The 15,380-nt window shown below is 38.9% G+C and overlaps 1 protein-coding gene and 1 pseudogene across 1 annotated transcript; one reads left to right on the forward strand and one right to left on the reverse strand.

Moving 5' to 3' along the window:
* Positions 1-331: 331 nt before the first annotated feature.
* On the reverse strand, positions 332-15,180 carry LOC139458430 (sialic acid-binding Ig-like lectin 12). The gene is made up of 12 exons (XM_071239872.1): positions 15,138-15,180; positions 14,648-15,001; positions 13,426-13,725; positions 9,868-10,134; positions 9,119-9,232; positions 3,718-3,739; positions 3,503-3,558; positions 3,037-3,058; positions 2,779-2,840; positions 1,169-1,279; positions 976-991; positions 332-521 (listed from the first exon to the last, which is right to left on the reverse strand). The coding sequence occupies exons 1-12, from the start codon at positions 15,178-15,180 to the stop codon at positions 332-334; spliced, it is 1,557 nt and encodes a 518-aa protein (XP_071095973.1).
* Positions 7,277-8,575, forward strand: LOC139458431 (uncharacterized; annotated as a pseudogene).
* Positions 15,181-15,380: the final 200 nt, after the last annotated feature.

Raw genomic sequence — 15,380 nt, forward strand, 5'->3', positions numbered from 1 at the left:
CCATCAAACGTCAGGGTCTCGCAAGGTTCCTTGCATTGCACCAAGGGGTAAACGGGGTAGAGACATGGAGATGTGGAACTGCTCCGTCACATGAGGCTGCACCTGGTACTGTGGTCCTCTGAAGAGGCAAGTGAAGGGTGGAGAGACGTGTAGATGTGGAACTGCTCCCTTTCGTGAGGCTGCACCTGGTACTGTGGTCGTCAGCAGAGGCAGTTGAAGGGTGGAGGTACGTCAAGATGTGGAACTGTTCCCTTACATGAGGCTGCACCCGGAACTTTGGTCCCCTGAAAAGGCAGCTGAAGGGTACAGAGACGTTACCTCAGGCTACTTTTTACCTGGTACTGTGGTCCTCTGGAGAGGAAGCTGAAGGGTGGAGACATGTGTAGATGTGGAATTGTTCCCTCAGTAGTCGCTCATAATCATGCAAGGATAAGGCATCCTCGTCGTTGATGGCAGCACGAGGTGCATCACTGATGCCACAGGATAGTCTCTCGCCCACCACAGTGAGATATTCACCAAATCTATAATTACAAGGTAAAGCGTATATCACAAATTGTACCTTACATATGAAATTGACTTGCACAGACAGTGAAGGATACATTATTTTGTTTACATGCGCCTGGCAATACAACCTATTATATGAAGGGAAACCTTGTTGTTCCTAACAAATTATCCATCTCCAACTTCAAACAAACACAACTTTAACCACATTTTCCCACCTTTCTGTAAAAAACATACATAGCATACATTCATTTGAGTAATTACCATCACAAGTTACAAATTAAAACACAGCCATTATCTTAATTAACTATTGTATTATCATTGTCTCAGGTAACTCAAAATTATGTCGCTTCACATGAAATAGAAACAGGAGAAATATCGGTGGTTTTTTTCCAACGATATGAAGTTACCCCGAGACCTAATTATAACATACGACTCAAGTATTTCACCTGCAACAATACAAAATGTATGTACCTTCTGCTGTGACCATCTGAAAGTAAAGAAACGTTGTACGTGTCAAATTCTTTATCGAATGAAACTTCGCGCAAAACATATATTTTCACCAAAAAGACAACACTGACGAAACAAGACTTCAGCGTTTCTAGATACTTGACAAAAGGTGAACTTAAGGTTGATTGAATTGAAAGAGAGTAATTTGTTTCCTTACCTCTTACATCCTTGCAGACAAGAATAGCAACTGCTGCCACCACAACCGCCATAGCCGTGAGCATAACAGAGTAGACAGCTACAAGAGGGGCGATGTCGTCTACGTTCACCGCTTCTGGTGTAAGACAAAAGTTACACACATATATAGTCAATATGATACTTCACAGGAAAATGTCTACCGTGCAGTGACATATACCAAACATTAGGGATTAATGTCGTATGAAATGACAATGCGTATGACCAATACAACTATCCGTTTCTCGAACATGGCGTATTACATAACCCAGGTTATGATTCTCGATGGGCTCACAAATATGTTAAAAGATGTCACCAAGAGAACATATTATGGATTTTAAATAACATGATATGACTGCGGGATGTCTACTGATATATGAAGACTATTTAACCTATTTTATGATCGTTATTGTATAATTGATATTGTTTGATCTAAATATCCAAATGAATTATCAAGGGATTTGTGTGCATTTTAGGTGATCTGGTAATCATTTCGCATAAAAGTATAATAAAACATTTGTTTAAATATATATTACTTAAAATGCGGAACAGTAACATCTATAAAACTCTTTCACAAATAGATAAGAACGTTCGCATATATGTATACTCACGGGAAAAAATAACTTTTCTTCATATGGAGTGATGTAAATGTTACCTAATTAAAAATTGAATATTGTTTGGACAAAACAAATTCATTCACAAAACCCATAATTGGGAAAAGGAGACAGCGAAACATGCCCTAAAAGAGGGGTGCTGTAAACACTCAATTAACAATGGGGTGTGACCACCATTTGCGTTGATGCATGCGAGGCAGCGACGACGCCTTGAAGACGTCAGATGATTGAATACAGCCTTGGGATGTTGTTCCAAATGTCAAGCAAAGATTGTACTCCCTGAACCGGCTGCGCCCTAGTTGGTCTCAACCAAAGAATTGCCCGAGCTGTTCATGTGGCAGTTTGGTATCGATTCCGTCGATACACAAACCGAATTGCTTGTTTTGTTGACGTGAAGTGTGTGTGAGTATCATGCTCCCAACAAATATCCAAATGTGTGCCGTGGATGAAAATTCATGTGGAACTGTGAATCACGACATTAAAGTCAATTAGATGCCTTCATGGATATGTTTTGAAAGATGCATTATTTAAATTCAGAATTTATATGAAGCAAAGTTATTTTTTACCCCTTAATGTGTTTCCTTCATTATTTAATGTCCAGTGGCATTCCATGAATACCTTTAAGCAAATGGTAATTATCTTCCTCTCGTCTTACACGTCTATGCCATCCTTGATGATTTGACTCCTTGGCTAAATTGCACAAAACGATCTTAGTGCTACGAATATTGCAAGCCTATGTTAAAGTACGGTAGCGCTAAGATCCCTTTGTGCAAGTGGGCCCTGGTCTTAGCCTTTCGGCTTTAGATGGGAAATTGGTTGACTTACAATAAGTCGTAAGATCAGGGCCCACTTGCACAAAGCAATCTTAGCGCTAAGATGATCGTAACTCCCATACTTTGACATAGGCTTACGGTAGTCTTAGTGCTAAGATCGCGTTGTGCAAGTGGGCCCTGGTCATTACACCATCAGAAAACCTTAAGACACCAACCTTCTATCTCCTGGTAGCTCCCATCTTTGTCCTCATCCCGGGCATATGAGACCACGCTGGTGACAATGAATATTAAAAAAAGATTGAAATCAGGGACAAGTTAGCCTACAGATAAGCTGTGATACATTTTCAAGTTAAATTGTGTTAAACAGCTTGTATATAGTTTCGCCGTTATGGCCACGCAAGGCCATATCATGGCGTAGAGAGTAACTTTTTATTCATTTCACTTGAAGATCGATGGCAGATACTCACCGATTTTGAATGGATCCCCCCTCTGAAAGTTACAACGTTGGGCAGGTAATTATGTATACAAAATACAAGATGAATAACAGATGACTCCTTGTCATTGCATACCTTTAACCTAATGGTGAATAAGTTGAAGTATGCTGTGACATGTGACTGGTTTCCTCTTTCGCGATTAAGAAGTTTATAAAGCTGCACTGGGGTAAAAGAGCCAGTGTGATTCATGATTTTAAAAGATGAATCAGTGCTTAACGTTTCTCAGAAGTCACAACTTGACGACAGAAACAAATTAATGTCAGTGATAAGTTATGACTCCGTTAAAAGTTATCCAAATCAAAGAATGCGAACTGTTTTCAAGAAAGGGTTGATTAAATCATTCATGTAATGATTATCAATTACACTGTAAAATTTAAGAAGCGTAATCCGATATAATTGCAATGGCGGTGAGTGACTAATTATCATTAACGACACCAACCTTCTATTTCCTGGTAGCTTCCGTCTGTTTCCTCGTCCCGGGTATATGTGACCACGCTGAGGGAAAGGAATTCAAAATGATTAAAGCAGAAAGTACTAATCAAGGCAAACTAGTCATCAGATAATCTGTGATACACTATCAGTTTAACTGTATATATACAGTTTTATTCATCTGACTATGCAAGGTCAGTGACATGATGGACAGCATGTACTCACCGGTTATGAACGTATCCCCTCTCTGAAAGTTAGAAATGTCTTTTGATAGTTATCAATACATATTTCAAGATAAATAACAGAAAGACTAATTAATCATTTCATTGCATACCTGTGAAATGATAATATATATTCATTTTATTCCATTATTAACATCGTGTCTGACCTACTGTATTTACGAGAGTGAAAGGTTATGCATATAATCTCAGTAGTAATACTCTTCCTTAAACGCTGGTGTCAGACACTTTCCTCACACAGATTTGGTTTTGATCCTTGTGATTACTTATTATGGCCATCAAGGACAGGGAAGCATGCCGTCTTTTCGTTTATTCAAAGTCAACGACAAGGAAGAAACCTAACTGATTAAACATAACTGATTAGACCCATTAATATTAATAACAACGATGATCATTACAACCCCCCTCCCAACCCAGACACACACTACCCTCACCAAAACCATCATTTTCATGTTGTTGTAATGGTATGACACTGCGGTTAACAACAACAACAACAACAACAACAACCTCAAACAGCTATTCATCCCATTAAATAGTGAAAACAACAATGCCGTCCTTGTTTCGCGTATATCGTATTGATAATGTTTTTTTCATTTTATTGATTTTACTTTAATATTGAGACTCGAACTATTCCCGCGTGATGACACACACACTTAGTTGTACACACCACAAACCGTGATTACATTAAACTCCAGGAAGAATTTTAAACCCAGGATATATTGCGTACAATTCAGGAAAAATAATTGTTGCGTTGACATGAAACGATCAGCTGAATACAGGACTCATTCGTAGTTAACGAAACTGAAGGGCGGTTTCTGATATCTTGATCAATGGTTACTAATGTGATGGCGAAACATGGGATGACTGTGAGAATGTAGTGCGTGAGATCATTAAGGATAAAATGGAACTGGATGAATCGCATATTGTTATACACAGAGCCCACAGAATCATTAATGGAAAAGCGATCATAGCAAAGATACCGGACGATCATGATAGGAAACGGATTTACGAAGCGGCAAAGAAACTTAAGAGTTTCAATGTGTGGATTACAGATGACTTTTCAAGATTGGTCAGGGAAAAGCGGAAAAACCTTAAACCTATGTTGACGAAAGCCAGGGAAGAAAATCGTAGAGCGGTTCTGCGCTTTGATAAGCTGATACTTGACGACCAGGTTTTCACGTACGATGTTGACAAGGATAGGGTGATTGAATTAGATCGGCGTCGGGGTTCCCGATCTCCACGTGCGGGTAGTCCTCAGAATGTCAACACGGATTCACGTGATACTACATAGGAATGTGGCCGGGCCCACAACAGCAATATTGATGACGATGATCACACTGTATCTGTGAATGATGACGTGAGTGACTGTCAATATATTATTAAACATTTCGAGTTTATGTCATGGAACATTAATGGTTTAAGGAGAAAGTTGGATAATACTGAACTAATTGATTTTTGTTCACAGTTCAACATTTTTTGTCTTCTTGAAGTTTGGAGAAACTGTGAGAAAGACATGATTGCAACAGTGTTCCCCGGTTATTGTGTTTATGTAAGTTACAGAGATTACAATCCGCGAGGCGGTGTGGTTGTATGTGTTCGGTCTGAACTTGAGCGCTATATCAAGTATGTGTGTCTAGATTTCACCGATACCGATATTGGTAGTCTTTGAGAAAAGTTTGTTCAGTTCATTGTATGATTACATCTTTGTATTTACATATATACACCCTACTGGTTCCTCTGTGGTAACAGATGTTAGACCACTGCAAGGTATAGAGTATCTCGAGCAAAGCTTTTTATTTATCACTAATCATTTTCCAAATTGTAAGTTTATAGTATTTGGGGATCTTAACGCCAGGTGTGGAAATCAGTCCGATTTTGTTGTGCATGATGGGAATCGGTACATACCGAGCTTTGAGGACATGGACTATGCGTCTGATTCTTTTGACATGCCAAGACGAAGCCGTGATGATGTATGCAATGAATATGGAAAGGAACTCCTAGATTTATGTTCAACTCATAACATTCACATGTTGAATTGGAGATGTGCGGGTGATACAGAGGGTAGCTTTACTTGTTTTAAAGGAGACGGAGCAAGCTTGGTTGATTACTGTTTATGTTCAAGTGACTTATTTACCAGAGATATTGACTTTACTGTACGTACACGGTGTGAGTCTGATCATTTTCCAATCGTTATGTCATTGCAAGTACATACTGACAGTACAACGGAGTATGGGGCAGAAAACGAGGAAAATAATACATCGTCAGATATACTAAGATATGTTTGGAAGGACACTGTTATTGAAACTTTTCGGCAGTCTGTCGCCGATATGTTATCACCTTATGTATTAGATAGTGACAGAGACCAGGTTCCACTTAATATCGAGTCTGCGGTAGAAACTTTGGTTGATGTATTTCATAATTGTGCCGAGTCTTGTGGTCTTTTAAAAAAGAAGTATAGTACTGTTTGCCGGACTAAGGATAGTAAGAATTGGTACGATGATGAGTGCATGGAATTAAAAAGACAAAAGTTTAATAAACTTGATCTATTCAGAATCTCAGGAAGTAAGGAACTTTTGAAGGAATATGTTGTAATTAAGAATAAATATAGAGAAATGTGTAGACAGAAGAGATTGAAGCATGATGAGCATTGTATAAAAGATCTGGTCAATAATAGTAAAAGTGGTAAATCCTTCTGGAGACGCATCAACAATATTATTTCTTCACCTTCTGTGACAGGGAACCCAGGTATTACCAATATGCAGTGGACCGAATATTTCCAGCATGTGTTTAAATTTAACTGATATACTTGTGGATGAGGACAATCTAGATGAGGCAGAAACTTTTATGAACAATCATGATACTAATGAGTGCAATTACTGTAATGATGATGTTATGAATAATCTCCTTAATGCTGATATAACTGAAGAAGAAGTATCATCAGCTATACATAACTTGAAACTGGGTAAATCGGCTGGACCGGATGGAATTCTACCGGAAATGGTGAAATGTTGTAGTACTTCAATCATATCATACTTAACTATAGTTTTTAACAGGATTATGCAAAGTGGTGTATTCCCTTACGAGTGGGCAAAGGGTATAGTAGTTCCCCTGCATAAGAAAGATAATATAAATGATGTCAATAATTATAGAGGAATAACGCTGATGGATGTATTTGGAAAGTTGATGACATCAGTATTAAATAATAGACTCAAGACCTTTGCCGACGTTTATGATACAATCCCTGAATCTCAGGCAGGATTCCGAAGCGGATACAGTACAATTGATAATATATTTACATTACAATGTTTAGCACAAAAATATCTCTCTAAACGTCGGGGTAGATTTTATTGTTTGTTTGTTGATTTCCGTAAAGCATTCGATTCGATTAACCGAAATCTCCTGTGGTATTCATTAATGAAAAATGGAATACATGGTCGTTTATTGGTGGTTTTGAAGGATCTATACTCTAAGATTCAGTGTGCTGTCAGGACATCAAATAACTCTCTTTTAGATTATTTTGAATCACTGAGTGGTGTAAGACAGGGCTGCGTGTTGAGTCCTTTTCTGTTCACGATGTTTATCCATGAATTACAGTCAATGATAGAAAGTAGTGATATGCGAGGGATTTTTATTGGAGAGGAGTTTATGGACATATTACTTTTACTATATGCAGATGATTTGTGTATTTTTGATGACACAGTAATAGGTCTGCAAAGAAAAATTGATATTTTATCCAATTTTTGTAAAAAGTGGGGACTTGAAATTAACATGTCTAAAACCGAAATTTTGGTTTTCAGAAGAGGTGGTACTTTAAGGTATGATGAACGATGGTTTTTGAATTATAAACGTATAAATGTTAGTACTTACTATAGTTATCTGGGTGTTCTGTTTTCAAATAGATTGTCTTGGACTAAATGCATTGATACTCTCAAGATAAAAGCCAATAAGGCTTCGTTTGCCATTAAACAATTGCAATTTCACTTTGTAAATATGCCAGTTAATATTTTATTTAAATTGTTTGATATTAAGATAAAGCCCATTCTTCTTTATGGTGCTGAGATCTGGGGCTGCAAAGGTAGTCAAATTGTCGAAACTTTTCATACTAAGTTTTGTAAATTTGTTTTAGGAGTTGGTAAATATGTATCAAGTACGGCAATATTAGCTGAATGTGGAAGAAATGGTATGCATGTGGATTATCATATGAAGTGTGTTAAATACTTGTGTAAACTGATTAGAATGAATGATGAAAGATATCCCCGACAGTGTTATTTGTTAATGAAGAAGCTGGATGAATGTGGTAGAATTATTTGGGCAACTCATGTTAAATATTTACTCGACATATATGGATTTGGTAATGTGTGGTACGAACAGAATATTGGTGATGTTAAGTGTTTCTTGCAGCTGTTTAGACAGATTGCAACAAACAGAGTATACAGATGAAAATTTATGAGTCTCGTAAATTAAGGTATTATTCACACGTCAAGATATTATTGGATATGGAATATTATGTTACAGCTGTCAGAAATAGAGACCATAGACGTATGATGTGCCTGTTGCGATTAAGTGAATTGCCTATACGGAGTAATCTGGGCAGAAGAGAGGATATTGATTCTTCACAACGCTTTTGTCGGCTATGTAACAATGGTTGTATTGAGGACGAAGTCCATTTTGTGTTTGTCTGCCCGTTTTACGCAACATTAAGACAAAAGTATATTCCTGTAAGATTCTATAACAATCCATGTATTAAGACTTTTAGTAATCTCTTAAATAGCAAAAATGACTGTATACTCAGAAATGTAGCTATGTATGTGAAGGAAGCCCTATTATTACGTACCAAGTCGTAATATTATACCCTTAAGATTGTTTGCAATGTAAATTGTCTCAATTGTATATTACTATATATAACTGAAATAAACACACGTATAATGTGAGCAACGGCCAACAATGCCTGGTGCAAACAACCAGTTGATGTATTCATTAAGAAGATAAACCTAGAGTGTTGGATATAGAGCTTTCGAATGTAGATTTGAAACTTGTAACATATATTCGAAACCGAACTCTATAACTCTTTACACTCTCTAAATATTTGTTTTTAACGTGTTTCTCATGAAATATACTGCCACATTTACTAGTCATAATGTAGAAACCGCAACACGTTATTTAGCAACGTTAATGAAGTGAGATCCATATTTAAAATTGTCAAACGGGCGGGTTTTCCCCAAAAGTGCTTCTGACTATTTTGTTCGCGGTAATCTGGTCTTCATTGCCTAAAGTGGATCCAGTACTGCTGGGGGCCAATCAGAATGCAGGATTCTAAAATATTATAGTAGAATATTTAATGTGACTCTCACGTTGTACTTATTCACACTCACACCACACAGTATTACCTTCACGTGTCTGTTTTCTACGAAAAAGAAATATGACGACCACAGCGGTGACGACGATCAGCACAGAACAGACAGCAGCCACAAGGACGGTCGAAGCGACGCCAACTACAGTAGCTGGAACATTCAAAATGCAATACTTGCAGTTTATTATGTTTCTAATCTTATTTTCTTTGGAGAGATAACTTGTAGGATTGTGTTCGTTTGTTTGTTTGTTTGTTTGTTTGTTTGTTGTGTGTGTGTGTGTGTGTGTGTGTGTGTGTGTGTGTGTGTGTGTGTGTGTGTGTGTGTGTGTGTGTGTGTATGTGTGTGTGTGTGTGTGTGTGTATGTGTGTGTGTGTGTGTGTGTGTGTGTGTGTGTTCGGCACTTGATCTATATTGTTAAATGAAAGGGAGTGGGTGGTACAATGACAATGGCTGATCCTCGGAATATATCATACCAGAGCTATTCTGCATCTGCACATGTTTTGACAGGTGTGGTGTTCTTTCTTGTTGTGTTATCGGTATCCTTATACTGAATAAGCTATGTTTCAAACGAAATAAGGTTGAATATTTATGTGTCACATGGTAATTTAAATAATGCATTAATAACATACTCGATTCAATAATTACTCTGAAATTTCGCAACAACAGCGATTACGGCAGCTGAGATGACTGAACATGTTATCAATCATGATTTGTTTATCCAAATGAATGCTTGCATGCCACTGATTCTGTTACTAAAGTCTATCCTAATGTTGTTTGTGTCTTACAGGAAACTTCCAGCGTCAGGTTCCGTGATGTACTTCCATGCGTGTTGTTGACATGACAGATGTACTGTCCAGACACAGATCTGTCTACAGCTGGTATATACAATACAGCCTCCCTCTGTCCCGTGATCACCCTCTGTCTGGATGTGTGCCACCAGGTCACAGTGCAGGCGGGGTTACAGTCAGCAGAACATATCACTGTGAGAGGGTCACCTTCTACTACCTTTAGCCTGTCACTTGCACCGTTAAACTGTATCTGGTCAGGTCCATCTGAAATGTTTGATGTACTATGGTCAGTAGTTCCACACTGTATCACCAGCTAACAACGGAAAATGCTACTAAACGTGATGGCGGTTCATACTGATCCTGAATACTGTGATGTACGCGTACAGTTTGGTTTTGTAACATATGTGTTAATAGCGAATTAAACGTGCGGTTTGTTTCTGACATGTGTGTGACTACTGGAAATACACATGTGACATGGGTCAATGTCGTACAAGAGGGGGGGGGGGGGGGGGGGGGGTAGGCTGGTTGAAGGAGGAATGAATGAGTGAGAGTGAGTGAGTGAGTTGGGTATAACAACGCTTTTAACATTATTCCAGTAATATCACGGTGTGTCGGCTTTATGTGGTAGGAAAGCCCGAAGTGATGTAGGTCTCAGACGTTTGCCACTTCGGTGAAACCCACAACGATGGGAGCGACACTACCTTTAGTAACCTCACGTACTGGAAAATTTAATAAATAACAAAAGCATTGTTTAGGATTCTAATGTTTCCGATATATAACATATGGAATAAGCAGTCACTTTAATTTGTAAATGTGGTGAACTTCAGCAAAATTGTCGCAAATCTTACGAGTTATCGGAACAGTTTCGTATGTTGAATTAGGTAGTAAATAAACAATAGATTTCTGTCTTTAATACAGATCTTTGTTAAGTTGATTTTGAATGAACAGAAACGCTTTGCCATTTGAAAGAATCTCAAGAATCACATTGACGTGATGTCACATCATCAGAATATAGTCAATATTACCTGTTTAAATGATTTATCATCTCTGTTGGATTAGAGAAAGTTGAAATGAATGAAAATGAAATTGGTTATTACAGGAGTTATCCAAATAAATGTTACAAATTCTGTCTATCACCAGCAATGTTGTAGGAGTCTTACACAACAATTCCAGCGTCAGGATCCGTGATGTACTTCCATGCGTGTTGCTGACGTGACACGTGTACTGTCCAGACACAGATCTGTCTACAGCTGGTATATACAACACAGCTTGACCCGTGATCACCCCCTGTCTGGACGTGTCCCACCAGGTCACAGTGCAGGCGGGGTTACAGTCAGCAGAACATCTCACTGTGAGAGGTTTCCCTTCTTCTGCCTTTAGCCTGCCACTAGCGCCGTTAAACTGTATCTGGTCAGGTCCATCTGGAATGATTGATGTACTATGGCCAGTAGTTCCACACTGTATCACCAGCTAACAACGGGAAATGCTACTGCACGCGACAGCGGATCCTTCTGATCCTAAATAATGTGATGTACGCGTACAGTTTGAGTGAGTGAGTGAGTGAGTGAGTTGGGTATAACAACGCCTTTAACAGTATTCCAGTTATATCACGGTGTGTCGGCTTTACGTGGTAGGAAAGCCCGAAGTGATGCAGGTCTCAGACGTTTACCACTTCGGTGAAACCCACGAGCACGGGTATGATGCTGACAAACATAGAGACATAATCGAACCAACAATCAATGGTTTCTGGCGTGCTCAAGGGACGCAACTCTACACAGCAAATGGCGGTGCCTTAGACGACTGGGCTTCTGGGAGGAGCGATGAAAAGGAGAGGTACAGTGAAGGGTTGAGAAAGAGGAAACGCTGTAATTTCCACGATCAATTAAGGTCAGTGTTTCTAGTTAAGGGAATACCCGATCATAAAATATTGAGGTTATACACACTTTGCATGATGATTTCAATAGTGACCTTGACCTTGACAGTCAACTCATCTTATTACAGTGTGATCACTTCTAAATATTTAGGGTTGCTCAAGAGTATGCTGGTGCAGGACGTGGGTGACAGACAAAATTGGATAGTCAACATATTACACATGTTTTCGTTGTAACATGTGCAATGACAAGATCTTACTTCATGTTTAAGACGGGTGGAGTGGTAGCCTAGTGGTTTAAGCGTTCGCTCGTCACGTCGAAGACCCGGGTTCGATTCCCACATGGGTACAATGTGTGAAGCTCATTTCTGGTGTCCACCGCCGTGAAATTGCTGGAATATTGCTAAAAGTGGCGTAAAACCATATTCACTGACTCATGTTTAAGTCGGGTCCTCTGAAGTGTTGTAAAGAATATATCCAACTTTTTCTGAAGAGAGGAGATTGGCACTAAGATTTACCTAAATCGAAAAATGTACTGCTGCGGTGGACATTTGAATTTGTCGAGCCTCCAAGTAGAAAGTAGATGAAGAACCTGGTATGTGAACATGAAATTAATATGTTCAATAAATTTGGAGTAGAATAAGTGTCATTGCTAACAGACGGACCGACCTGTGGACAAGGGACGTCGGACGAGGCCCATTTTATAATTTCACACTGACAAAAATGGGATCGTTCATTGGTGATTAGCAACAGTGCATATGGCGTACATATTTAATGGTACCTGCAAGGAATTCTTCCAGGTAGAATGTACTCTAGCGGAAAGTATTCTTAGACAAGGAATGCAGAAAGCACGTATTGCAGTGTAATGGGAAATATGAACCAGTGCTACCCTTCTATCATATTCATGGTCCATAAATGATACAATCAGGAACCTGAGATATCGTTCTTATCATTATACCACCACGTGTTAAACAGACAGATAAAAGCAATATCGACATATCTGTTTTAGTGCCAAGGTAAACATTTGAAGCCAATGTTGGTCGGTAAATGACCACTACTCAGCAATGTTTGTTCAAAATATATGGTATATGGTATATTTTTAGTTGATAGTGGGTCTCATACGTTCCGGTTTTCGCAAAATTATAAATTTTGAACTTTGTTTTCACCTTTGTGTTTTACCAAGCTCATACATTCTCAAAACATGCACATTTGACTCTGTAACCTTCTCTAAAATTGCCAGACTGGGGAATATGAACTTAAGCATCCATGCGTCTTCTTATGATGTAATCATATGCCGTTCAAACTATATAGTTTAGCATCAGGTGTTGATCCCCTGTATTTATACTGAGTGTTAAGTGTCTGTCTTTGTTCATGATAATAACTCTGGACAACATATCCAGGTGAGCTACAGTGCTGTGACACTATTGTTATAGTGATCATGCATGTTCGGTATGTCCTCTGAAACTAGGCCCATGAAGCTGAAACTTTGGCTATGATGTCTTTTATTCTGATCCGACCCGCCAACATACTTTCATAAATAATAATTCACAGTATGAAGGCTCTTTGTACACAATACATATTACTTCAGCTAATACAGTTCTTACAAAACTGTCACTCACGACCACAGTTGAAAAGATGAGGTATATTTTCGTCTTATACCCTAAATAACGTACGTTCTTACTCACAGTGAACCTCCAGTACATGTCCGTGACTCCAGTCAGACTTTAGCCCCTCCTCCACAGCCTGGCAGGTGTAGATGTCTCTGGGGTTCTCTCTGCTGATGTGGGTTATTGTCATGACATGTCCATCTGTGTGAGACCGGTCACCAGATTCTAGCAGCGCTCTGTTCCTCCTCCAGGTGTAGGTCATGTTCAGTGGGGGGTGGTCCGCGGGCAGACTCATGGAGAAGGAGGAGCATGTCAGGGTGACATTCTCACCTGATACAGCTGAGGCAGGTCCTGTGACGTCAGGTGTGGTCGGCTTCCCTATTAAAATATTATTACCTCAACGTGTTAAACCACAGTACTAGGATCATAACACAAGTGTCAATAAACAAGGCTTTACTGTGTTGTGTTGATATTTTCATTACGGTAGCATTCGATACCCATTGTCATTATTTACCTGTTGAGTATATTATGAATATTTCAAAATTAAACCATGGCCATAATATTGCGTCGTTTCATATATCAAGTACATAGAGTAAATGAGTGAGTATGGTTTTACGTCGTTTTTAGGAATATTCAAGCAATATCACCGCGAGGGACACGAGAAACGGTCTTCACATATTGTAGCCTTGTGGAGAATCGAACCCGGGTCTTCAGCGTGACGAGCGAAAGCTTTAACAACTATGCTACCCCACCTCACCAAGTAAATGGAAATCGAAATTAACAATGTTTTATCATGATGTATTGGACATGATATTACGCCATCTCTATTTATCTTATAACCAACGGCCGTTTGAGTGCATTTCCCCAGATCATGTCAGTATTTCAATCGTTATATCTCAAATTGAAATATCAAGTTCCAATTCACCTTTCTGTTGAGGGAATCAGTATGTTTTTCAGTTCTTATCTTCAATATGTTGTTCCGTAAACTTTATCTTGGAGGCCATGGCAGCTTTTTTTTAAATCTTACAATTCCAAATGGCACAATGATAATGACACAACGGCACAAATGATAAATGTGACGTCCATGATATCGCCATGCAAAACACCTAAACACTCCTGACCTAGTGTGTATGAAACATTAAAAAGTAACATCCCACTCCTATCTTTATACTCCAAACGGTTTTACTTCCTTCACAACTGAAGCGTCTGCTACCTATGATTACTTTCTGACATTGCTTATTCATTACGGTGCACTTTCATCTCTTGAAATATTATTGTGTGAGTCCCATATAATACTTACGTAATACAACGAGGATCTGTCTACATCCAGGTACTATCTTCTTTCTGTTTCCTTGACAGTAGTAAGTACCAGCGTCCTGTACAGTAACATTGTAGATGGTAAACCTCAGCTGTCCGGTCTGTGATGGTGAGTCCTGCCCTATGTATCTGATCCTGGTCGTGTAGCCGGTGTGACTGGTGTTGCGTACTTCTACTCGGTGTGACTTAGGCACGACCACTAACAGTACTTCATTTACCGAACCATTCACCCATACGTTATATAGGTAGCTGACATTAGCTGGGTTCATGGTCATGTCAACATCGTAGCCAGCACGTGTGACAGTGTAGGGGTAGTCAGCTGTCACGGAGGCAAGAGCTGCACACAAAACAAATAAACACCATACACCATTATGTTTGTTAACAGTAGATAGAAATATTAATGTTGCGAATTATTAAAGCAAAATAGGATTTAAGCACAGCTCAATATAATATATACGAAGACAGATACATACCACACTCAAATAGTCCTCCGGCCACAACGTAAAACAGAAGCATAGTCGCCGCTGTGTTGAGTTAATACTGACAGATAGCGATTGTGATTTGTTTGTAAGGGGTAACAAAATTCAGTTTCGCTCGATAATATTTCCGTATGAAAGTGTGTCATTTCCCGTTGTTGTGGAAATATAGACGTACCCGTGTGGACCAGAGTAAGAATGAACAAGTTTCCCCATCTATCTATTGGTTGTTTTGAGAGA

Source organism: Haliotis cracherodii, unplaced genomic scaffold (assembly GCF_022045235.1).
Source record: "Haliotis cracherodii isolate W230 unplaced genomic scaffold, xgHalCrac1.p SCAF_12, whole genome shotgun sequence".
In the NCBI taxonomy this organism is placed as follows: Eukaryota; Metazoa; Mollusca; class Gastropoda; order Lepetellida; family Haliotidae; genus Haliotis; species Haliotis cracherodii.